Source organism: Pholcus phalangioides, unplaced genomic scaffold, assembly GCF_987345545.1.
Source record: "Pholcus phalangioides strain wild (caught in Gottingen) unplaced genomic scaffold, Ppha-v1.0 ptg000015l_1, whole genome shotgun sequence".
Lineage (NCBI taxonomy): Eukaryota > Metazoa > Arthropoda > Arachnida > Araneae > Pholcidae > Pholcus > Pholcus phalangioides.
The window spans coordinates 67747984-67775558 of record NW_028301608.1 but is presented as its reverse complement, the minus strand read 5'-3'; the positions used below and the strand labels follow the sequence as shown (position 1 = coordinate 67775558).

The 27575-nt window shown below is 32.2% G+C and overlaps 1 protein-coding gene across 1 annotated transcript; it reads left to right on the top strand.

Moving 5' to 3' along the window:
* The first annotated feature begins 12 nt into the window (after nt 1-12).
* LOC149076590 (uncharacterized) lies at nt 13-27575 on the top strand. The gene is made up of 23 exons (XM_089244185.1): nt 13-184; nt 2214-2491; nt 5491-5579; nt 5861-5930; nt 6276-6358; nt 6627-6672; nt 6820-6907; nt 7558-7688; nt 8654-8767; nt 11045-11161; nt 11569-11638; nt 12246-12288; nt 13017-13047; nt 13416-13522; nt 13984-14033; nt 18568-18709; nt 19665-19726; nt 23539-23707; nt 23845-23968; nt 24117-24173; nt 24777-24853; nt 24957-25083; nt 27379-27575. Exons 2-23 carry the CDS (start codon nt 2282-2284, stop codon nt 27427-27429), a joined length of 2058 nt encoding a protein of 685 aa, XP_089100311.1. The 5' UTR covers nt 13-184; nt 2214-2281; the 3' UTR covers nt 27430-27575.

Sequence of the window (27575 nt, the reverse complement as noted above, 5' to 3'; positions counted from 1 at the left end):
TTACGCCTAAAAACTGAAATCACCGCATTGAAGAAGAAAAAATGACTCGCTGTGTTTTCATGATTCATTATCCTAATTATTTATGCTCTGCGGGAGCGTGTCTTTAAGAGCATCGAAGACGTCAGTTATGTAGTCTTATAATACAAAGATTAGTCCCCTAATCAAGGCAAGATTTACTATTCGGGTAAATTAATATCCAGGAAAATATTCGATTTTAACAATGTTTTGGTGGTTGTAGATTTCCATGTATCATCTCGAAAAGCAATTTTAATGTAGAAACAATTTGTTCAAACATTATGTTACTTAATCCTACTATTTTGTTTGTGTTGGATGTAAAGTGTAAGTGATGTAAGGTGCATAGGGGCACGGATTTTTTTTTTAATCTTTGAATCCGTATATTGTGAAGGGGCTCAGCCTCCTAATTATTCAATCCAGGTACCACATGATGTGGTTTTAACTGTCAAAATAATTATTGTGTTATTTTATATTGATTCTAATTTTTTGTTTTCCATAGAAAAAAGCAAATCTCGAGTAAATTTTTACATTTTGCCCATTATTAGCTCATTTGTGTAACTTATTGTTTTGAAGGGTAGCTCAAAGATAGGCTGTCCTTGACAGCTGAAAAGAATGCTGATAGCCATTGAAACTTTGAAAGAGAAGACTGTATCATGATTTAACAAAAATCTTGAAATTGTTCATTATCAAAATTTTTAATGTCCCCGAAAGTATACTGTGCAGGAAACTCTCTCAGAGACCGTCCATCCCTTTAAGAAAGAGCGCAAACCATCCCAAGATGGTCTCTCTGGGCGGTCAGCAGTCATATCTGTCTGTCTGTGCAGGACACTTTTCCCTCCGAAATTATTTTTTATTTTTTTTACCTGCATAGTATGATAAAATAGCAAGGATGACATACTATGCAGTAAATAGTGTTTGCGTTTTGAAAATTCTGTGTGTGCATAGAAGCATCATCAGCCCAGCAAGGCTGTAGATGGTATGACAGCGGTTCTTAAACTTTCTATTGGACCTCCCCCCCCCCCCCCCCCCCACTCTCCAGTGAACTCTTTGATTCATATTCTTGTTCCCTCAGTAAACTTAAATTTATATTTTTATTCCTACTCCATTTCACATTTTCTACCTTTCACATTTGAAATTACTTTCTTGTAGAAAAGAGATTTAATGGAGAGAGGAAATTGTAAAAGACAAGTTAGTTGTTGCCATTGGGAATCAAAACGGAGTTCTCTAGTGATTTGGGCAAGCTTCCTAACCAATACATCATTGTGATACAACTTTCTTTTCCTTAGTTATAAGCTGAGAAAAAAAAAGCCTCTTGTATCTCCAAATGTGTCCTATCACACCCCGAGTTAAGAAATACAGAATAAAGGCCTGTTTACCCATGTTGAGTTGTTTTGTAGTTAACTATATTCAGTTGTCAAGTGCTCAAAAAAACTGTTCCAAAGTAGGTGATCCAGTAGTCAATTCTCATTTGTTAGTTGAAGTAGAACTACTCAGAACTATCAATAAACATTAGATAATAAGCAGTAGTCCCCACTAGTGCATGCACATAGCACCTACTTAACCAAAAAAAAATAGACGCTGGTTTATCTACTTGTATAAACTACTTGTACTAAACAACTTAATAACTACTACTTAAACATACATGCACCTCATACATATGCCTCCGTAGAATTTCTAACAAATCCGTGCATGTCAGAATGTGTATTCTGAGTGTAGGCCTATATGTGGCCTCTAACATATTTATGTTGGAAGTATTTCACTTGTTTTGTATTCTTGCTGGTGCTGCTAACTGTCTTCCATGTTTTGAAGTGCGATGATAAATGCTTGAATTTTCATGTCATGTAAGTATCGTGTTGTTTGTCTGCCTGCTCTCTGTGAAGAGACTTTTTTAAATGGGAGTGTGGTATGTGTGTGTGTGCGCACGCATTCATTCCTCGAAGCTGGAAAATCACAGAAAAGCAACTTAACAACCGATAGACATGTAGACAACCCTTAATGTCTGCATACATTTTAAAGTACTTAATGACTTGACATAAGTACAAACTATTTTACGTGTGTGAACAGGTCTTTAGAAAGAGCACTAGGCACAGGTAAAAAAATTCAGTGATATCTATAGATGTTGTTAAGTCACTTTTAATTATATTGAATAATATATATATATATTTATTGTTTCTACTTTATGCCTTTTTATTTTTTAGATTAATCTGTGATTTTTGTCCATCCAACTTTATGAAATTGTGAGCTGGACATTCCTTTGGAATCTGTGATGTTTGAAATGTTGCCAATTGCTTCATCACCAGAGTCTAGTGCAGCACAACTCCCAGTGATACTTCTTGAAGATGAAGAAAATGATTTTGTCTGTGCCGATTTCCTCCCTGTGACAACAGTGTTTGGTGGATTCAAAACTTGGCCTTGTTCAAAATCAGATTTTGTTCTGATAGCTGAATGTTCAGAAATCTCTGGGCCTAATCCCATTGTAAGTTAAGTAGAATTTTTATCAGCATTTAGCTCCTTCTTAGGCCATTGTTGGCATGAGGAATGACAAAATTTTTAGTAGCACAAGCTGCTTTTAATGTTTTTTCAGTAGTTTGAATATTCAAATCTCCATTTCGTACAGCGAAAGTTTGATGAATTTCACATGGTTTTTACATCCTTGTTGAGTACAATTCAAGTTTTTAACTGGACTCAAAAGAAATACATAAGAAGAAAAAACTTTATAGGTTGTGGGTTTAAATGAGCCAGCAGAGTTAAAAGTTATTTGTAAAATTGCACAGCTCTGTATACTGCATCTACTTTTTTCATTCATTCATCCATATATATATATATATATATAATTGATTTTCTGTGTGTGTATGTTCTCTAGATACAACTCTACAATTTTAGATCGATCGTCACCAAATTTTGCATATATACCAAATGGGGCCGGACTTGAACAACAGGCTACTTTAAAAGTTCGTCAGAGCAGGGCAAATGCCCGAAATGGGCAAAAAAAACTGTCAGCAATAATGGTTTTTTGGACCTCAACAATCACTTTCGGAACGTTTACTTTGGTTACCATGGTTCCCTAGTAATGCGTTTCAGACATGTATATGCCTTTACAATGTTTTTTGTCACTTCTTTAATGCTGCCAGTGTATGTATAATAGTTTATTCCTTATAATTGTTTGCAACTTTTTCAATCTTTCCAGTAATGAGGCTTTTTAAATAGACGTCAGAATCATAATCAGCATCACTTTGAGGGTCAAGCAAAATATGATTCCCATAGAAATCAGTGTTAAAATTGCCGATTTTTTTGTGGAAATTTAGTGGGGTTTTCCGCCACATCAATAATTTTAAAAATTGTACTGAACTCTAGATTTTTGAAATATATTGAGTTCGCTTAGAGATATACGAAGCCCAGGAGATTAAATATGAAGTAATTAGCTGGATCTACTTTTGAGTTGGATATCCATGCAATAACATTGATTTCAAATTTTTATTTAGGCCTATATCTTCTCAAGTATGAAAATTAATGTCTCCGTATTGCCTTTTAATATTCAACTGCATAAATTCATATAGTTTAGGTTAGCCGCTGTGGTGGTCGAGTGGTTATAGTGCCGGACTCGTGATGCGAGGATCCGGGTTCGAACCCCACAGTGGTGGTCGGCTGAAGTTGGTTTTCTGTGGTTCCCAACTTCAAGGTGCAAATGCGAGCCGATCTCCCCGTTAAAAAGTCTCGCCACAGAGAGCAACAGTCCTACAACGGTAAATCATTCAACCATAACACTTCACTCATAGTTAGTAAAACTGGGGGCAGATGACAGCACTACACATAGCAAGCATTACACAGAAACAAACTTTACGTCAGGTTGCACTACACGTACACGCACATTCCCGCATGTACCGATTCATTGGGGGGTTCCGCGGGGGGGGGGGGGGTGCATGTGTGGTGTAGCAGTAGTAGGTAGGGGCTCGGGGATCCATGATGTTCTTAAGTCAGCCACCTCGTTGGGCAATTTGCCTGTTGTGGCGTTGTATTTGTATTTGTATTTGTATTTGTTTTAAAATTAATTATGGGCCCATAAAGTACATTGAAGAAATTACACAGCTTTAACTAAGTATTTTCGGGAGCAAAAATAAGCAGGTGGATAGCTTGAAGTTCGAGGGGTGGGGGAGAAATCAAAATACCTATCGCCCCTTTAAAAAAACTATTCATTTCTATGTTTCTTTAATCTAGATTTGTTTCTTCCATGAGTCCTGCAGGAAGTTGCCATATTGGTTAACTTGGACATGGCTTGTATGTCCCTCAAAGAAAAAGAGAGGGAGATATCACGTGATCCTAAAAGCCTCATTGAAGAAAACCTGGGCAGCACCGGGTATTTAGCTAGTATCGTATTAAATGAACTGAAGTATATTTTGGGAATGAAGGAAAAGCTCTATCTCTCTATGCATTTCTATGAATTTTTTTTAATTAACAAGAACTCTGCTTCTCTTACCAGCAAAAGTAAATCAGTTGAAATTATTAAGGGTAGTCAAAAAGTTTGTAGAAACTTTCAAAATGAATAAAAACCTGAAAAATTACCGAAATAAAAATCGGTTTGCAGGATTAGCATTGCTAGGTCACAAGACTTTTTTTAAGATAGGAAAAAAACACTGATAAGTGCCGCTGACATACTCAGGTCAAAGAAAACATGCACAAATAATGAACAGAATGCCTCCAAATCGTTTATTACAGCAGTATGTGTTCCACATGACCACTACCACAGGGGATAACACATTGCAGGAAGTCACAAATCCAGTAACTGCAGAGTGCAGTAGGTCCACATACATGTTTTACAATAGTGAACTGCTTGTGGATTAGGAGCACAAGTTCTTATAACCGTCTCATTTGCATATTTCCACTGAAGTCGCTCGTACCAGCACCACCTGTCGGCTATTTTTTAGGGGGTTTTTCTCCCCCGTCTTAAAAAATTCCAGTGACCTACTGGTGCTAACCCTGCAAACCGTTTTTTATTTTGGTTATTTTTCCTGTTTTTATTCATTTTTAAAGTTTCTACAGACTTTTTGCCCACCCTGTATGTCTGATAATTATTATCACTGCCGTCTTAACATATGGGCCCACCTGGGCATGGCCTGCGGCCCTCAAAAGTAGAGGGGCCTCTTGATAATGAGAACTAATTGAAATTTTCAACAATTTGCCAGGTAGGGCCTCAGAAAAATTCCTTGGCCCAGGGGCCCATGATTACTATTATTAATCTCATTTATATCTTATTTCTCTGCCTGAAATTGTGCTTCTGTCTTGTACAGTGAAACCTCCTGATCACAGACACTGTGGGACGAAGATTTTTGAAGGTGCTAATGGGGAGTGTTCATTAATATATTGTGAATTAAATCAAGGCCCTGTTCCACTGACTTCCAAAGTGTCCGTTATGGAGGTTCCACTGTATTATTTTATGCATACACTTCACATCCGAATGATTATGTATTATTATTTTAGTTCACCATCCCTCCAAGACAGCGTTTGGTGAAAAATCTTAATGCTTTGTGTGTACGGCTCCTTTCTACTGACTACCAGGAATTTGGAAGGTGTGTATAAATTTCCTTTACCATGACCTTAATTCTAAAATTCAACTTCTATTTCCATGTCCATTTTCATACTGTCACATAATTTTCCTGTGAATCCATAATCCTTTTTCATAATTTATATGATTTTTGTTCTGAAACAAAAAATCATTGCAATTTCCTAAGTAAAAATTGTTGTACTTTTACTTATTTCTGTCTTTTTTAAATAATTTTGTTATGTATTTTTACAAATTGTTGAGTGAGTGTGTTTTTAAACAACAACACAATATTGCCTTCTCTTCAAGCAACAAGGATGTCTCTATGGTAGATGCAGAAGTATTACTTCCAGATATTATGACAGATGTCCATGCCGCTGTGAGTGCTGTTACATCTTTTTTTTTTATGCAAGCTATTTAACTTGGATGATATACAAAATATTTCACTGTATGCTTAAATATCTCAATTTTATATGCATATACAGTCAGACATTTGTATCATGTCTCTCCCAGAGACAGAATAAAAATGATTTCATATAATTGAGGTGAGTCAATAACGAGTAAACCCAATTTGTTGATTTTGCTGGCATGACCTATAAAACTGTCATTATGATCAAGATGACCTTTTCCCGTTTTATGATTGATTAATAATTTGTCTTGGTTGTATTTTATTATGGCTGGTATTTTATTATTAGCATAAAATGCTGATTTTTCTTTTTTCAAGGTCAATCATTTTACTCTATATGATGCAGAAGCGAGGGGCTTTGTTAGACCATTCTGCCTTGCTTATGTGACTGCAGACAAGCAGTAAGGTTTTTTTTTTTTATTCGAAATTTTAGGTTTCATCATACTTTCTGTGTTTATGTTTTGAATTGAGTGACTATTGTATTTTTTCCTGAACCAATTGAATGTGTATATTGATTGGGAGAAATATGATGGAATCAGTAAAAATATTTATAAATAATTCTTGTTATATACATTCTGATTGCTGTTCCGAAACATAAATAATAAGCTTTCAGATTGTGCCTAATTGAATATGAGGCAATGCTAATATTATCAATTATTTTCCTTCTAGCAAACTTCTGCAAGTTTCAGATGCTGTATTCAGATCATTGGCTGAGGTTAGTTAAGTAATCAAATTCTAAGGGGATTTTTTTTTTGCTTTTTAATGTTTTTTAATTTCTGTTCATAAAATGATCGTTGTTTTTGAGTTAGTGAGCAGATTGATGAAATTCTTGAGAATTGGTGCGTATTATTAATATTTTTAGGCCTCCTCATCCATTCAGCATAGCAATAGGAAATTTTGTGTTGATGGTCTTGAAAAATTGATGTTAGATTTGGAGCTGACAAAATCCAGTGAGTGCAAAATCTATTTTGTGTTGTGAGATATTCCATGTAAACTCTGTGTTAAATTATCTTCATTAAAAATATTTTCAAAAAATACAAACTGCTGTCTGAATCCAAAAAGAGCACAAACAAAATATATGTAAATGTTTGAGGGAGAGTAAATTTCTTAAACCTGTTGGAAATTTTATTTTAGTTAAAAATGTTCAAAAAATATGCAAATAAAAATTATTCATTCTATTTACTGTAAGAAAATTCCTGTTAATGACTTTTCTGTAATTTAATGGGAATGTTAATTTTATGAACATTTAATTAGTTGTTCCTAATTTTTGTCGATCCATGTTTCATTACTTAAATAATTTGATTAGAGATGTTTTCACTTAGATCATTACTGCACACCAATATTTCAAATTTAATCATTGTTTGTAAAAAGTGTCATGGTATAAAATAAACCCAACAGAGGAATGTAAACTTTGACAACTAAGCACTCAAATAAGAAGATTCCATACTAAAGAGACTTCTATGATTCTGTTTTTTTACTGATGTTTTCGTGGTTCTTACCTGAATTTCACTAACATTAATTTTTTAAACGATACTCTTGTGTTCATTTCATTTGTTAGCAATTTCATTGTATCATTTTTTTTATTTATTATTTTATGTAGCTTTATCATCGCACACTAATTTGCAAAATAAGTGTGATAACCCAGAGGAAAGACTCAAAGTTTACAACAGGCTTATAGAGTCATGTATGAAAGATATCCAGAATATTTTATCTTCGGTGAAGGACACTAAGGTAATAATTGTTTTATCTATAGTTTGTTAAGATAAGTAGTTTACAAGTAAACTAATATTTTCGCTCTTTTTGATGGGAGTGTGTGGTTCCCTATCCATGCTGAAGATTCAAAGTTATGTTCGTTTTGGATTATCTATATTTTTTTCATACTAATTATCACATAACATTATAAAAAAACAGCCAACCATAGTCGCAATTACATAGTCGTTAGTCCATAATGTGATGTGCTTTCAGTCAAAATCAGATAAATCCTTTTCTTTTGCTATATTGTAACAAAACTAAGTACTGCCTGTGAGAGCACTAACACATATTTTATTTACGATGTTCATGACATGACAACCTGTCATATGTTTGCTGTGAGGAGCTCACATATTTCAGTTGGTTTTATTGTATTAACTTGACTATATATCACTGGTTCTCAAACTTTTGTCACCTGTGGCTCCCTTGCCCGATTCATGGTTAATCAGTGGCTCCCCATAATAGCTTAGTAGATATTTTCGCTTAAAAAAAAAATACTGTCGAATCATGTTTTAATGAATATCGTTTCAGCAAAAACATCTCATTTTAAAGAACACTTTTCTAATCCCCCAGATAAGTTTACATAGGAACAATGCAAAAACTTGGAATTCTTTTATAACTAAATTTTGTTATAACAAAGTGATTTCTCCTGTCTCTTGGAGTTTGTTGTAATAAGATTCGACTGTACTTCAAAACATAAATAGGTGCACAATGAATATCTCCAGCCATGAAGCAGCTTATGATAGTAAAAATGTAATGTTACGAAAAGAATATTATGCTAAATGAAAAAATATTGAATTCCTCATAGTTGTAAAGCAATTTTTCCATTCTAGAACATCAAAAACCTTTGCTTCAAATGAATGTGGAAATATTTTAATAACTGTAAAGTTAAGTGATTTAAGAAGTTAACATAATTTATCTTTGCTTGTTTGTTTTTGAATGTTAAGTGTATAGAGGAAGTTGACCTCGTGATTGAAGACTTAGTACAACAATTGAACTTAAAGTTGGGCCCATCAAAATTGATAGCTCAAGTAGATAACTCGGAGGATATCCCTTACAAAGTAAGACGTGCATATCATTTTACTCTAGTTTGATATTTGATGTTCTTTCTTCCTGATGGTAATAAGTTCCAAATTTTGTTGGTTCATGGACATTTCTCATGACATAGACCATAATAAATTATTCATTGTACTTTCTATTACCACAATGTAATATATAATTTGAGGTTAATGGGTAGGTATATGCCAGTCAGACAAAAATCATATGTACTCATATGTTTTATTGGCTTGTTTATGTATAAGCCTCTGACACATGGGCTGAATGTGGCCTGAAAGCAGTGCTGTCTTAAGGCATGGTTTCACCCAGGCATCTCAAGAGAAAAGGGGGTCTCACACACAGAAATGAGAGCTAGTTGAAATTTTTGAGAACTTGCTTGGTAGGACCTCAGAAGAATTTCTTGGCCCAGGGGCCCATGATGCTCTTAAGACACCCCTGCCTGCAAGGCAGTTCAACCCAGCCTGCAAAAATTTGTTCCTAAAAAGATCATCTACACAACACAAGTACATCAGTTAGTGGCTCACAAGAATGGTAGCCATCATGCATATCTGACCTGCAGATTGAAAAGTTTGTACACTTCTGGTTTCTTGACCTACATGGTGTTAGCTACAGATGGGACGAATATTCGGCAACTATTCGGTATTCAGCCTATTCTGCCCTTTTGCAGAATATTTGGTTCGACCGAATATCTGTGTAAATCTAAGCACAACAAACTAATTTTAAAAAATCATTTTAATTAGAATTTTTTTCATAAATTAACAATTTACTGATTATATTTTATTGTGTGGTGCATACCTATTAGTTTCTGTGCAAGAAGTTATTTCAGGGTGAATTTTTAGGATAAGTAAAACATGAAACTGAAAATAGAATTCTACTGTAATAATGTGAAGGTGAGCATGAATTAAACAAGTTCACTAATTGAAGGGCGTATCTAGACAAGAATATAACAAAAGTACACACACAATTGTGTGTATATAAAGTGAAGTAAATAATATCTTCAAGCATCTCTCATCCTCTTTTAGATTCTTATTTATACAATTTTGAAGCTGTTCATTTTAGCCTTCAATTAGCAAGCAAATCAATTTATTTTCCATAGAAACCTATGGGAAATCATGTTTCAGCTAACGAACGTGATTCTGGAATGAACCATCTTCATTAGCGGAGGTATCACTGTAATATTAAAATACAATATATCGTCATTAAATTTCATTGTCAGTATCATGGCAATAAAAATTTCTCATCTATCACTTTTATATATTTATTTAAATAATAAATTGCATTAGTAAAATTCAATATCATTTGAAATTACCAATAATTTTATTTTCAATTAAAAATGCCAATTTTATTTATAATTGTCAGATTTCAAGAAAATTGATATTCGGCCACAAAATATTCTGTATTCGGCCAATACATTAGCAGAATATTCAATATTCGGCTAAATCACTATTGGTCCCATCCCTAGTGATAGCCATTGGTATCTACTATATCAGTAGTTGGGTCTGCAACCAAATTTAACTGGCAAGCTACTGATGACTTTTTTGTTCACAAATTATCAACATTAATGTATAGCCGCTGTGGTGGTCGAGTGGTCATAGTGATGGACTCGCATCGTGGGGACCCGGGTTCGAGCCCCACCGTCACCCCAGTGGTGGTCGGCTGAAGTTGGTTTTTTTTGGTTCCCAACTTCAAGGCGCAAATGCGAGCCGATGTCCCCGTTAAAAAGTCTCGTCACAGAGAGCAACAGTCCTGCAAACAGTACAAATATTCAGTCATTACACTTCACTTCTGAGATATAGATGGCAGCACTAAAAAAATCATACACAACACTACATACACACTCAGACTGTTAGGTACACATACTTACACTTCCGGCACAACTCACTAGGTAGTAAATTGCCCATGGCGATAGACCTGAGTTGTTCTCGGCTTGAAAGAAAAAAAACTTTAATGTATAGTGTGATTACAGAACTTACCTTGGTGTCAAGAGTAAACTATAGTGCCAAAATATATTCGACTGTATTTTAAATTTTAATCTAAATATCTTAAATACCTTCGCAGTTCTTTTTTAAATTCATTCTTTGTGAATATGCTTGTTTTCATTTATAATTTCATAAATTTTTATTGTAAGGATTTTCAAGGAATCATCATTAAATATTATCCCAAAATAGCTTTACATTTCATGTCTTTATATATCGTGTATGATCACATCAGTGATTCAAAATCTGTTTTTTATATTTTGTACAAATGTTAGTTTATTTATGTAGTTAAAAATTTTGTTACAGCCAAAACAGTTGAAAATACCACTACAGCAAAATTTTGATAAGCATCTCAAGAATCTTTACCATATTAGTCCTGGAGGAATACTGTTGTCTGTTTATCACCTAAATCAAATTTATAAGGTATGCTTTTATTTGTTGATTGTGTGTGAATAATTTAAAGTATAAATTTTATACAGTGATGATGTTTTAAATACAAATTGTCTAATGATTGTGAAATCATTGAAACCTTGATTTGACTTGCAAAATTAAAAATAAATATTAAATTTAAATGTTAATTCTCTCAACGTTTTTTTAGTAAAAATTTAACATGATTTGAATCTGTCAATTCATTATGCACACAAATTCCTATAACAAAAATGCTTTAGAGAAATATTTAAATGTTTTCTTTTACATCTTTCCTTATTTATTTCACTTTTTTAAATTTAAATTATTAGTTTGAAAAATTAAATTATAAAATGTATTATTCTTTAATAACAAAACATAAATATGACAATTTAATTATATATTATTAAATTTTCTTTCTTCAGCATTTCAGGAGAAAATATGCTAATATTGCTTCTTGCACCAATTTCAGCCAACAAAATGAAACTTCAAGAGGTATTTGTTTATATGAGCTTCATTTTTTTAATGGGTATTAATTTAATGTATTTATACATTCTTTGTAATATTCAAAGTCTAAATACTTATTAGAAATATTTATTTAAAACATTTTTTACATAGTTTTATAATGAAATTATTTTAATATTCGGCTGATAATGTAATTTAAAAATGTAAATTAATACGAAACATCCAAAAAAAGAATGACTTTATTGTATTCACTCAAGTAACACAAATTCAGGTGGAGATTGGAAAAATTGATGCAAAAGTTTACATTCTTTTTATAAAAAATTAGAAATCCAAGATATATTTCAATATTATGGTCCTTGTGATTCGTTATCTTTTTTTCAAATGGAAAGACATCAGATCTTTATCATAATTTCCATACAGGAATTCCTTCTAGCTACTCAATAATAAAATTTTCACTTAAAAGAAATGTATGTAGCATTTGTGTGTGTGTGCATGTGTATGTAATTAGATAAGTCAAAACTTCTGTTTGCTTCAAAAAAGTGTAATATTGTGTAACTTTGCATAAATGTCATGGAGTAAAAAACCATGCACTTGTCTGTTCAAACTTATAATTTGATTTTTTTCCCCTTTTTTCCAGGTAATTGCATGTTCTTTGGGGCTTGCATGAGAACAAATTCTGTGTATGTATTTTTTTAAACTCAACTGTCTTTTTATTGTTAAGAATATGTGATCACAATTTAATTAGAGAAATAATGTCTGTACACTATACATCCTTTAGTGCTGTGTTCGTCCACTTTTTTTACCCTCGGAGACCAGTGGCAGTAAAAGAGAATTTCCCAGACTGGTAGAAAAAACTAACCAAATAATTGAAGTAACTATCATTAACTGGTTCCAAGGCTACTAACCAGATCATGCTCTCCCCGCCCCCCACTCTATCTCAACAAAGAGATTTTAGCAGGTGGTTCAAGACCTAGAACCTGCTGGAAGATATGCATGTATCTGTTGTGAACCTAACGTGAAGCTTCTTATGGTTTTTATAGTACTGCCATCAAGTTTTCAAACTATGAGTGAAGCGTAATCATTGAATAATTGCATCGTTGTAGCCTTGGGCTGGGGCCATGATATCCTAAATTATGTAGGAGCCACACAGAAAAATTGTTTTAGTCTTCCCAATATCTTATTCTATTTTTGCTTACCCACCCTCATTTCCTGCTGAAACAGTTGGAAGAAGAAGACATACAAACTGATAATGTGGGCCATACAATGGTGGGGACTACATACCAAGCTTTTTTATTTTAGTGCATATTCTCCTGCAGGCCATATAATGGTTTTCTAAAATCACATTTTCATCTTAAAAAGTTCATTATCCAAGTTTGAACATCTTATTAAAGCTTCTCTTTTTTTTCAGAAATAAAGACTCTGTATGTGATCCAAAATGTGTAAGTGCACCTCACAATTACAATGAGCGACTTGAATGTATTTTTCATCTACTTAATTTTTACTTTCTCTCAATAATTTTCATGAATTTTAATAAACTGTTATATAAATATTTTATTAAAAATAGTATGTCAATTTTTCATTTTTACATTGCTTCAAAAAAATATTGCTTTATATTTTAAAGGCAAATGGATCTGTTTTGGCACATATTCATAATTATTGTTTATGTATCATTTATGGCTTCTACTAAGGTGTTTACAACAGAATAAACTTGTAAATCTTATGTTCTAAAAAAAATATAGTTTTCATTTGTGAAGCTTCTGCTTGGTGATTTAATTCATTCATATATATTAATGGTCTTTAATTTCAGTGTATAGCACTCCCCATGTCTTGGAAGCTACATAGGTTCTCTGATTCAAAATATTTAGATGATTTTTCTTCACAATCTATCAGCATCTTGTCTGATTTTTTAACCAGGTAAGAAATTCTATTTGTTTTTCTTCAATTTGAAATGTTTTTAAACAATATATCTTTCGAACAAATGGGAAAATGAGTATTTGGGCTGAGATGTATTCAGTGAATTATGTTTAAATATATGAGGTGAAAATGGCATGACTAAGCTGTATCAAAGTTAATCTATACTGAGCAAATTGCAATCCATTTTGATTTGCTGCTTTTTATCTAAACTGACCCTTATATTTTATAATTTTGTTGGGAATTTTTTTTTCACTTCAATGTTTTTATGTATTTTTCATTTTGTTTAATTTCATGTTTTCACTGCCATTAAATTTTCAAACCATTTACTTCAATTTTAATCTGTTTTCAGGACATCAAAAATTGTGAAAATGTAAACATAATTTAGAATTTGGTCATTTTTATGCTCCTGTAATTATGTAAATTTGTTTATTTCTTATCCATTTTCTGATTTTCTTTTTCAGCCAGAATATCTTCTCAAATACAGACTCTCTTATTCTTGCTGGAAATGATGGTAAAATCTGAAACCTTATTTTCTCAGCCACCTCATTGAGGATTTTGCTTGTTGTGGCCTTGTTTTTGTATTTGTATAATTTGATACCTTCTTTGAACAAAAGAAGTATACATATAATTGAATTAAGGTGCAATATGCATGCCAACCCTGTCTATCACTGTTGGGCAATTTGCTATCATTTAATCCCCCAAGAAGAAATGAGTTGTGACATAAAAAATGATGGGCCAATAATTAATATCAAGTTAATCAAATGATTTATTGTGCTGTTGTCTATCTCTCAAATTAGCATTAAGTTTAATAGAGGTGCTTATTTTTTTCAAAAGGCAACATTTCCATTTTTTTAAAATTAACTTTTCAACAGTTTCTAAATTTTTAGAATGAGCTCTGTCAGATTATGCAACAAGATTTATTCAAACAGGAATACTTTTGGTAGAAATTACAATGTAAAGTTAGCCGCTTCTACAGGAAGGAACATATTCACCTTGATCATTCACTTTGATATTTTTCATTGAAAAGGGAACATAAAAAATGGTTGTCTTACTTACGTTAAGAGATTTTTCCAAATCGGCACATTTTTCCTAAGCATTTTCAAAGTCGCATTTTACAATAGAACTTCTCGATAGCAAACATCTGTAGCCCAGAAAGTTTCGTATGCTAACAAGGAGTGTCTGTTGATGGATAGTACAAAATACATTGTCAGTTCCATCGACGTAATTCAAGAAAGTGCCCATTAGTGGAGGTGTCAGTTAATGAGAGTGTTTGTGCAATGGGAGGTTCCACTGTAGAATGATTGTGTCTCTTGTTGCTCACGGAAGGACAGTAAGGGTACCTTCCTTGGCTAAGCAAAACCTTCTGGAATCAACAAGTGACATAGAAATTTCCAATTTTTCAGACTTCAATTTTAATCAAAATGTGAATTTCCACAAATTTTTTTTTTTTTCAAAATGGTACATTTCCTAAATCTAAATGTTGATAACTCCCTTGAATGTTGATCAAGAAACATGTTGTTAGGAACCATTGAGTCGATTCTGACTCTATAGATCATGGCTCTCCAAGCTGGTCTGTCATTCACAGCATGCCTCAGTTGTGCTAGCTTCATTCGGGTGCTTTGTAACACCTCCTCTATCCATTTGGTGCTTGGTCTGCCTCTTTCTCTTTTTCCTTCCATTCTTCCAAGTGTTATCATTTTTTCTAGTGAACTACCTTTATGCATTATGCAACCAGAGTAAGATAGTTTCTGTTTTGTGACTGTGGCTTCTGGAGAATAGTCAACCTTGACTTCTTTGATAACTAATTTATTAGTCCTTTTTGCTCTCCATGGAATTCTAAGCATTCTCCTCCAGTACCAAAGTTCAAAAGAATCAATTATTTTTTATCTGCTTTCTGTAGTGTCCAGCTCTCACATCCATACATTAAGACAGGAAAGACCAACACATTTATAATCCTAATTTTTGTTTTCATTCTGATATCTTTGTCTTTCATTATTATATTAAGCTTTCTTATGGCTGTTTCACCCAGAACTGCTCGTCTTTTTATTTCTTCTGTGCATGCCTCTTTTACAATTCTTGATCCTAGGAAATCAAATCTGTCCACAATCTCAAAACTTTTGCCATCTAGTTGAAAACTGTGAATATCTGCTGTAGTCATAATCTTTGTGGGGGTTTTTTTTTTGGTATTTAGATTCAAGCTATTTGATCCAAGCTTCTCACTTTCTGTTTTTACTCTTGATATAATGATCTTCAAGTCCTCTTCAGATTCTGCCATCAGAATATCTAAGGTTGTTGATCACTCTACCGCCAATTTTAACACCTGCTTCCAATTCCTCTAAATCTGATGCTCTCATTATATATTTTCCATAGAGAGTAAATAAGCGTGGGGGAAAGAATGCATCCTTGCTTAACTTCTTTTTCAATTCCAAAACATTCAGTTAAGCCATAGTTTGTTCTTACACTTGCCTCTTGGTTAATATATAGATTTCTGATCAAGCAGACGAGGCGATTAGGCACTCCCATTATTCCAAGAATATCCCAAACCTTATCATGATCAACACAGTCAAAGACCTTTGTATAATCTATGAAACAAAAATATAACTTCTTTTGATGTTCTTTTGCTGCCTCTATTATCCTTCTTATATTGGCAATTTAGTCTCTAGTTCCCCTATTTTTTCTGAAACCTGCTTGCTCTACTGCTAATTCTCATTCTGTAATGGTTTCATGTCTTTTCTGAACAATTTTTAGTAGAATCTTGGTGGCATGTGGTATAAGGGAGATTGTTCTGTAATTGGAGCATTCTCTAAGATCACCTTTTTTGTGAATGGGTGTGAATATAGATCTTTTCAGTCTTTCTTATGGCTATCTTTTTCTCAGCCACCTCGTTGGGTATTTTGCCTGTTGTGGCGTTGTATTTGGGCCACTCTATTTTCTCCCAGATTTGTTGGCAGAGGGATGTTAGTGCATCGATAATATTTTCCCCTGCTTTTTTCAGAAGCTATGCTGGAATATCTTCAATACCTGGAGCTTTGCAATTCTTTAGTTGATTTGTTGCCATCTGACTTCGTCCTTTGTAACTGGTGGTTCATGATTTATTTCTATATTGCTATTTATTATCTTTCTATCTGATTTCTTATAAAGATTTTCTGTGTATTCTTTCCATCTGTTTACAATGTCTTTTTCAGAGTTCAAGATATTTCCATTCTTGCCTTTAATGATACCGAAACGTGGATTAAAATTGCCAGTGATTTCATTAATCCTCCTGTAGAGGTCTCTTGTTCTCCCTAGTCTGTTGTCTTCTTCAATTTGTCTGCATTTTGAATTAAGAAAAATCTCTTTATTATTCTTTGCCTGTCTTTGAAATTGTGCATTAAATTCCTTGGTTTCATTTACTTTTCCAGCAGCCTTAGCTATTCTTTTTTCGGCAATTTCAAAAGCTTCTTCTGACAGTCAGGGTGTTTTTTTCTTTTTAGTTAATGTAATATTTCTCTTTGCTTCTTCCTTTAGTATATTTTTAATATCAGACCAGAGTTCTTCTGGTTTTCTATCTATTAGATCAAGCTCATTAAAATGGCTTCTTGTTGAAATTCTATTTTCCTCTGGTACATTATCTAACCTGTACCTAGCTGGCGCTTTTCCTTTATTGATTTTCTTTATTTTAAGTCTCGTCTCTGAAATGAGTAACTGGTGATCAGACCCACATTCAGCACTTGGCAAAGTCTTGCATGTTGTCACAGAGCTTTTCCATCTTTTTGGTTCTTGTACATGCCATTTGGTGATGTCCATGTGTGCATTCTTCTTTTAGGCTGCTTAAAGTATGTATTAGCAATGAAAAGATCATTTTGATGAACAGAATTCAATTAACTTTTGTCAGCTTCATTCCTATTGCTAAGCCCAAAGTTTCCTGTAGTACCTGGAACTGCCACATCTCCATCAACATATCTTTATTGGGTGTTTGATCAATTATTTGTTGTAGTATATTTTAAAATTCATCACTAACTTCTTCAGCATCAGTTGTTGACGCATATACTTGGATGATCGTTATATTTATTGGACTGCTTTTTATTCTGATTGACATAATTCTATCATTAACAGGGTTGTACCCTAACACAGATGCATCAATATTATTCTTAATAATTATTTTATTTTTTACTCCATTTTTTCTATGATTTTAACGTCAAGAAACATAGTATTCAAATATTCTTCTACCACTCAAATATGCTACCACTTGCTATTTTCCACTTTTGTAAAGCAGTCCATTCTGAAGGGAAAATTTTTACATCTACTTTAAATTCAGTGGTGGTGAAAATGTTCCCATTTTCAAAATAAGCTCCTCAATTTAATACAACATCGAGCTGAATGATTTTTTTTTCATTACTGTGTCTGACTGCTGCTGTCTGTAACAGTTCTTTAGCAATGGGGCAAGCAAGCTTGCAGTTGATCTTAGAATTTGGGAAATCATTGAAAACCAATTGTAGCCAATCAAAGACAATATGTGACAGTTAAATTGCTGAAATTGTTTGTAAGAAAGCATATTTATTTTGATGAATTCGGCAGGTTACTGTTGTCACTTCAGAGTTGTCTCTTTGGGAAAGGACTATTTTCCGAATGGCTATATCACTTCTGAAAGCACTTCAAAATGTAGCTCATTTGCCATTATTCAGTGTTGTTCATCATCTTTTTCGCGACATGTAAATGTTATCAAGCTTGCATTTTCTAACCAAAAAAACATTCAAACTACTTTCTTACTTTAAAAATGGTGGAAAATTATTTGTCAGTTTTTTTCACATAGTAGTATTTTTGCTATTATTATTCTGAATCATTGAGAGATAGTTCATAAAACAAGGCACAATGATCAACTAACCTATTACTCGGAAATTCATACTCTTTAATGCTTAAGTTTAATAATGATTAGTGAGTTTGTGGTGTATGTTGTACATGAATAGATTTATTTCCATTTCATGGAATTAGGTTCGTTAAAGTATGTTTCATCATCATTCATGCTTTTTCAAGTGCTACTATCATGAAATTTTTCTTATTCACAGATGGTTACAGCAGTTGTAAAAGCAATTGTTCATCCAATGATTTTTCTATTGCTGCTTGTAATGGTGCTGAAGGAAATCTTCATGTTTCTAAGAAATATGAATCAAATGAACAAAATCACTGTGATACCTCTCATTGCTCGAAGTAAACTCATTTTTACTACTTTTAAAATTCTTAGTGTTTAGTTGTTATTGTTTTTTTAATATTGGTATTTTTTTTCCATCTTTTATATTATTACCTCTTGGTTCTTATATTTGTTCATTTAAGTAAGATTAACACTAGTTATAAAAGAGACCATATTAATATGGTAATCCAAGTGATGAAAGCATAGCTACTCAGATTGAGTTTCAAACTGTAGATCCTGTTGTTACTTCTTGTGTGCATAAAATGACTATGGTATGGCACAGATAGATATATTAGTATGATTCCAATACTTTTTTTCCTCCCAAACTTCTGGAGTGATGTTACAGGACTTTTACTGAAAAAAAGGGGGATGCCAATTATGTTTTTTCATTATATATTCTGAAAAAGTTTAAATTAAGTTTTTTTAAAGTGTTGGTGAGAGAATGAAATCACATCTACAGCTCATTGTGAGTACTTTTTCAGTTCATACTTTCATGCAGTCCAAAATCACTGTCACTGTGTACCATTGATGATGGGCTTGCAATGCGAGAATCTGATCCCTGCGGCACAGTTGCAGTTAGCTGAATTTAATTTTTCATGGTTTTCTCCAACTTACACAATACTTAAATAACACAATAGTTCAGGCATTTGCTATTTTTTTTCTCCAATATGGAAGGCAGATGACAGCACATCTAACATGCATTTCTATAGCTTTTACAATAGGCATGTTAAGGACATGCAACCCCTTCCTGTGTGCATCAATTCATTGGAAACTCCCCTCCAGATTGTTTATGAGTTAAATGTGCAATTAAATAGCAGTTCAAAATCATTGATTTTTTCTGAGATTTTGATACCAAGAGATAATGAACTTATAAATTGGCTTATGCACTTCATTAAAAAAATTAAGTTTTTATTTTTGTGCTCACATCTCAATGCTAATTTTATATCTGATGTTCTTATTTTCTTACACATCTAGTCATGTTGTGCCATTGAATGAAATATGGGATGTGATCGATCATCTGAGAAAGGACTTTCCAGGTAAGTAGAGTTTTTACTTTGCAGTTATGTTTTGTTCAAAAATGTCCAAAATTTCTATGGTATGGAATCGGAGGGCTTCATTTAGCATGGTGATATTTAATAATTGTGCATATCAATTTATAAAAATAAAACCCACTCATTGCATCTGTTTTGTGAATTTGTAAACAATGATATTGTTATTCATTTTAAGTTTTAAAATTACAATTTTTTTAAGAATTTATTCTATATATTTTTTCACTTTATCATTATTTATTTATGACTAGCTGTTAATTTTCAGTAGTAAAGGCAATGTAATCAATTAAATTGGGTTTAAATGAAAGGTTAATTAATTTGGAGACAAATCAAGTCCATTAGGTGAAATAAATTGTTCGGATATGCCCACTATGAACTTATAATGAATGTTAATGTGCATATAACCATGTTATACAGTATAATATAGTGATATTTATTTCAGATCAATAAACGTTTTTATTGTATATAGTTTGTGGACTATTTTGTAGATCAAAACGAAAAGCTTAAAGAAATATTGAGTATTACCATTTTTCTGCCTTCTGTAATAATAAAATTGGAATGTGTTTCGATCTCTAACTAAAAATTCCATCACAAAATTTCCTATCACCATAAATGTAATGCACATAGTGCAGTCGATGCAAAACTCTTACATCTACCGAAACATCAAAAACAAAAATAGAAGAATATCTTGAATGTTTGACGACTGTTTGGATAGGGTAAAAAACCTTCCATACCTGATGACATTACTTTTGAAGAAGATATTTTGCCAATGGATGGTGCATACAGCTGGATAGAGGTTGACTGATTATCTTGATTCAATCAGTTGGAGGAATCAACAAAGTGTTAATCATATTAATTAAGTGCAAATCAATATGAACTGTGGACAACTAACTTTGTCTAGATTTGAATGTAACAACTTCGAAAACATTGTCAATTCTTAAAAAAGTATAAGATATTTTAAAAAGGTGTATGTACCTGATTCGCCATGTGTATGCTGTAAAAAAATCTTTTTCATTTCGACTGTATTGATTGCAAGGATAGAAAATCTACTACAATTGCTACAATTTTCGTTGTCTGCTACATTTTGCTACAATTTTTGGCCGTTTCCTACAAAAACAGCAAAGCTCTTCAATTCTTCACCATCTTGTGCCAAAAACAAAATTTTCCCTCAAGAAACTTTAAAGTTGCATCACAATAGAAGCAGACTTTTCGATAACATCATTTGTCCTCCCCGCAATTTTATTTCTTGTGCCCACAAATAGAATTAGCTTGAAGCATCCCCAGGCTTCTGGCAATGTATAAAATAAGGTCAAACTATGCGAATTGCCACTCATCCACAGAACAATTAAAAATACCTTCAATGGCTGTTTCCAGCTATTTTTTTACGAAAAAAAATTGACTCCTTTGATTTATGTGTTTCTTACGTTAATTATTTTTTAAATTGCATCAGTTTTTTTTGGCGTAGTAGCCCAGGTCGTTAAGATACTCGCCTAAAGTACCAAAGGATATTTAAGGGTGTAACGAGTTTGATACCCGGTTCATCCTTGTCAGAAAACTTTCCTGACTCGGGTACAACACAAATGGCGACATGACCGCAGAAACTATTGCTACCGCAGGGAGTCCCCCATCGAGGGGTTAGTGCACCACCCTCTTGATAAGTATAAAAACAAGCCTGCCGTTTGGAATGAGTAATAAATTGTAGGTCCCGGTCTAATTAGCCCTCATATGCAGAAAATGACCGTGGTGCGATAAAAATGATCAAATGAGCATCAGTTTTCCCTGACTGGCTGTACTGGACAAAACATTTGTTTATCCTTTAACAAAACAGAAATGTTTGTGAAAGAGTGTATTATCACATTGGAAAAACAGCAGTGACAAATCTGTCTTCACCATCAGTAGTTGCAATGCAAATGGCGTCAATAAATTCAGGGTGTCTACAATCATGGAAAAGTGATGAAACCCCAGAAAAATAATGAAATGAGGAAAAGGTCACAAAATAGGTGAAAAATAGGGAGTGAAAACAGATGTACTCAAATTGAATTTTTTGGGAAAATAGAATCATTCAATTAAATTTCTAATAGTTTAATCGCTATTCTATAGCTCAAATTACTATAGTTTAAGTTGAAAATAATTTAAGTCTACAGTTTTCAATCACTCTATTAAATCTCTTAGGATTTCTAATAAATATTCTAAGAATGACCCAGAAAAAGAAGTCATCTCAAAGTATGATGAATCAAACTGAGGTAATGATCAAGAGTGAACTCAAAAAGAAACACTTATCATTTTAAATATGAAACTAGTAAATTCTATCAAAAGAAGCAAAGATCAAACGTTCAAAAAAGAAAAGAACAAAAGCACAGCTTAGACTCGCATCAGTGGCAAAAACAAGAAAAAATAATTACTTTCCTAATGATTGTTCCAAGGGGTTCTTTAATTAGAGCTTACCAAGTCTACAAGCTAAATCTAAAAACACTCATTTTCAAATTATTTTTGAAATCTGAAATACCATATGTTAAAATGTCTGTGTTTAGAGGTGAATCTCTGAAAAAATTCACCTCAATAAAATTAGCATTGAGATGTGAGCGCAAAAATAAAAACTTAATTTTTTTTATTGAAGTGCATGAGCCAATTTATATAATCATTATCTCTCTTAATATCAAAATCTCATTAAAAATCTGAATCAAAAAATTTTTGAGAGACTTCTTGATATTTATATTTTTACATTCTTTACAATATCAGTAAAAATATCAATGTAAAAATATAAATATCAAGAAGTCTCTCAAAGATTTTTTGATTTAAAAATAAATTGTTTCTTTTAGAGCAATTCTCTATGTATTTTGTGCCTTGGAGGGCACCCCTTCTTCTGAGCTGAGATAACACTGTTTTTTAAAGTAAAAAGTAATCCTGTGTGTTCTAATGCATATATATAAAAATTGTGCATTTTATTTACTGCCAAAATTTTAGAGGTACAAAACTGATAAACGCTGCTACAAAAATCAAATTTTCATTTTGCACCACTGTGATTGATCTTGTAACAAAATATATCACTGATTATCTCCACTAAATTGCATTCATATATCGTCCCCCTTATGCCAAAACAAATGTGCAAATTTTCACTTTTTGGGTTCATCAGCTGGTTAACTGCCTCAGCTTAGGAAGTTTTTGCATAACAAACATTATTCCGGAACGAATTATCTTCGTTAGCCAAGGTATCACTGTATTTGCAACATATGAGTTTTAGTGCCATTTATCTTTCACAAAAGGCAACTGAAAAAAAAGCAGCCGTTTTGAAGACAGCTTTCGTTTGACTATTCCTGTTTTCTGTGGTGCCCAACTTCATGCGAGTCTATCTCCCTGTCAAAAGTCTCGCCACAGAGAGCTACAGGCCTGAAATGGTACAAATATTCCATCCTCACACTTCACTCATAGATGGCAGCACTGAAATATATGCACATACATTCTTCTGGCAAACTCTGTCAGTAGTAAATTGCCTATGGCAATAGACTAAAGTTGTTCTTGGTTTGAATGAATGAATGAATGATTTTATTTCTCGAATAATCGTGTTAACTTTATTGGCTTAGAGTTTCAGTGTTTCAATAAACTTTGAGAAAATGCAGAGATAATTTTGCATTATGAAGTTTCAAAATTTCCATTATACAATGGAACGTTTTGTCTAGTTGTGAGGAGTTCATTTTAACAAGATTTTTTTCTATTTTTGTTGGATAGATGTTTGATTTTTGTTTTTTAACCTTGGAATTAAAATTATTGTTTTCTTTCTGTTTTTTTTCTTCTAATTTCAGAGATTGAGAATTTCACTTTAGAAATCCTTAAACTTGTTAATCAAAGTGAAAGTTTGCTGTATTCTCTGTTGACAAGAAATTTAGTTGTAATTTTGTTTTCTGTGGAGGAGGAGCTGTTTGCAAAAAGTTTGCTTAGAGTTCTTGCCACTATAATGCCTAGAAATCTTCAGTGAGTTTATCATTTCCTTTCTCTACCGTGTCTTTGACTGTTATATTTTCACATTTTAAATTCTTTGATAAAAGTTGTTTCACCACATATGATGTAAATATTGAAATTTATTGCATTATGAAATTTTGTATTCACAGTGAGACTATTGCAGTGGAGCATGACAGGAGAAACCCTTTGTTATCTCAAGATCTGATGCACATAGCTGCTGTTTCATATCGACTTCCCTGTGAGATAACTCACTTGATTCCCAAAAATACTAAGGTATCATTATTTTTAAGTAATTTTGAACTTTTATTTAATCTATTCTTAATGAGGTATATATATAAATGAAAGTAGGTATATTTATCAAAGAAAGTTTCAATGTACAACCTCTTCTTTTTTCCTCTTGTAATAGCATTTATATTTTCAGTCATCCATAGTGGTTTTGAACTTGGCAGAAAGTAAATACCAAGGTCCTAGATACACGGTAAATATGTATTCTGTGTTTTTTTTTATCATCTGCTACACTACTTCAAGCACCTATAGTAATTGTGTGTCATGTAATAAAAATATACCGTATTTCTCCACATTAGCCGGCATGCTGTAAAAATATTTGGACAGCAGCTGTTTAAATGTCGAAGTCTGATACATTCTCGGCATGCTGGAAAAAATGAGATGCCATAAAGATCACGTCAAATATTAAAAGTATAATAATGTCTCGAATAGTCATGTGTTAAGCAGAAAATTTTCATCACTCACAATAAAATATGATAAATAAAAATAATATAATAAAATTTTTTGTGCAACCCAACAAGATTGTTCTTGCATCAGAATGAAAAGAAGTTATTTCAAAAGTACTGTAATCTATATTTACTGAGTGTTTTTCATTTCATTTCTTTCACATGAATGTTGGTTGCTCTTATACTTGGTTTGCAAGAGCAACTTGAATGAATTTTGGTTCATCTGTGTTTTAAAAATTTAAAAATCATGTTAAATATATGATATGACTAACTTTTTGTGAACTTTGTTGAAGAAAAGAGTCCCCCCCCCCCACTCTTCCTTGAAAATTTATAATTTCATTTTTATCTAGGGGTATCTGTTGCAAGATCTGAATTGTAGTGTCAAAAAGCTGTCTATGAAAGATCCACTTCTTCCATTTTTAATCAGGTATGAAGTGAAATTTTGTGCTTTTCTGTTTTTAGAATTTGTCTTTAATGTGATGCTTTAATAGCCTCTCATTCATGGTTTTTTTTTTTTTTTTTTTGCTCAGTATTATTGCAGACATCGATTTGCAACTTAACTTATGGAAAGAAATCAACTTATCTTCAACAAGTTCTGTTTCAGCAGTTTACCTTCTTCAGAAAGAATTTACTAGATGTGATATTCGGATCATTGAAGTAAGTTTTTCTTCTTACACATTTTTAATGCTCATTAAAATATCTGCTCATTTTGAATTTATATTATTTTTCCTTCATATTCAAATAATGTGGTCCTTCATACTATCTCCATAAATAAATATATTTCTCTATAGGCTACTCATTTATCCTAACTCCTATTTCAATCAGTCGTTGATTGATTTTCATGATTTTTTTTCAAAAAACGTTACAAGATCACGAAAAACATTATTTCAATATTTACAGCCGAGTTGAAATGAGTAAAGTCTAGTGGAACCCAAAACAGAAAGTAGTTTTCAGATTATTTGAGCTTCACACATAAATAACAATATAGCATTATAGGGCATATATTAAACTCGATCTGAGGAGAAAGTCATTTAGTTGGCTGTAAGTCAAATTTCTTTGTCTTACCCTGGCCTAAGTTTATGTGGAGACAAAAATTGTCTTTTTTAACAGAGGTTTTGCCCAAAAATCGCACATGATGGATTTAGTGTTTGTTTCTTTTCTTTGAACTATTTCATGGTTCATACAGTCCTTGAAAAATAATTGCAGTCTTTGAAAAAAATAATAATCATTTTCAAGTGCTTATAAGTGCTTGAAATTTTGTGTGTGTGTGTGTGTGAGAGAGAAAGAGAGAGAGAATTTCTTCCATGAATTTTTGTCATCGTCCCCCCCCCCCCCAAAACCATGTTCAACTGAGGCGAAAATGAGTGGAGCAACCAATGATGAGTTACGAGACAATGTTCAAAACAAGATATATGGTCATGCAGGTATTTCTGTGCTTAAAAAGATGTGTAAAATCTGGCTGCAAAACACTGAGCTTAAGATATTGCTTCAAAGTATTTTAAACTATGGAATTAATATATTAATAAATGTCTGTTGCATAAATGTGGCTGACCATATTTTCTCAATAAAAATATGAAGAAATCGACAATATTATCACTAAAATTTATGCCAAAGGTAAGCAAAGTTGCCAGTTATTGCTAAAATCACCAAAGACAGAAAATGAAGCACCATTGTGTTAAAGCAGTATAGATTTAGCAGATAGAAAGCAGTAATAAATTCTATGGGGGAAAAATGTCAACAAGACAAATATGTGAAATGAAAATACAAATTTAAAGTCATAATTATCATATAATTTATGAAAAATAATTTCAATACTTAATTTCAGTATTGAAACAAATACTGAAATGAAAATAATGAAAAATAAAAATTCAAATGGCTTTATTGAAAATTTGGGAAATAAATATGAATATTTTTTTTTCAAGATGGCAAAATTTTATGTGAAAATGCGGGAATGTCCTGAGAAATTTGGGTCATATGGTCACCCTACATAATGTGACTATGTCCTTTCTGATATTTTTGTCGAAAACACATTTCAATAATGTTTCAAACATAAAATGATTTCTTTTGAATGTCCTTCGATAAAACTACAATTTTTTTTAAGCAAGTCCTTTAGAACTTAATATTGCCTACAAGCTGAAATTAGAACTATAATTGTTTTGAAAATTATTTATCGTTAATAAATTAGTATTTCAAACTCTAAATTAAAATGAGTAAACGTGGAACATAAATAAAAAAATCCAAGTATCATTTTTTTGAAAAAATCATTATTTTTATCAACCACAATATGAACACCCTTGAATTTTTTAATTTTGCCTGGAACTGCTTCAATAGTCCTTGAATTTTTTCACTTCAAAGAGTATGAACCATGTATGTGCATATTGTACTTTTCATCTTCTGAAGAAATATCTTTTGCTTTTTCTCATTTATGTTCCAACGAATTTGCTGTTCTCATCTGGGGAAAATTGGGCTATAAATATGCTGCAATAATGCATAGCATAATTTTCAATACTCAAGTTTTGTCACATATGATACAGAATTTGCTATGTGTATTTATTTGAGTATTCTAATCGAATATTTTGTAAAAATAACTATGTTAATTTTTCTGAAGTAACTCTACAACTTCCAAAATAAAACTTATCTTATGGATACAAAAATTATATTGTTTCTTTAATGGAATTCAAATTCTCCATGTTTGTGTTGCATTTTCCATATCAAAAAATTGTGAAGATTAAAGCTTTTGATTAAACTTTTCTTTTTACTTGTAAACAGAGTAAAAGGTCATCTTATGGATTAGAAATTATTTGCTCTCAAAATTCTTACACCATATTTCACACAAAGGCTTACTTATTCAAATAAAAAAATTATAAACTATTAAATGTGATAAAATATTACGACATTGAAATTTATTATAGTAATTTTTTCAATATCATTAATTATAAATTTTTTTTTCAGACATTGTCCAAAATTTGTGAAAAACCCACTAGTGCAACAATATGTTCGTAAAAAATTCCTTATGGATTCAGTCATATAATTTTTAAGTTATTCGAGATACATGATATTATGAAAAATTTATTGCTCAAGTACTTGGATTGGTCTGATTGAATGCACATGTATTACAGAGTGAATAAAAGTTATATGTGTTGTTTGAA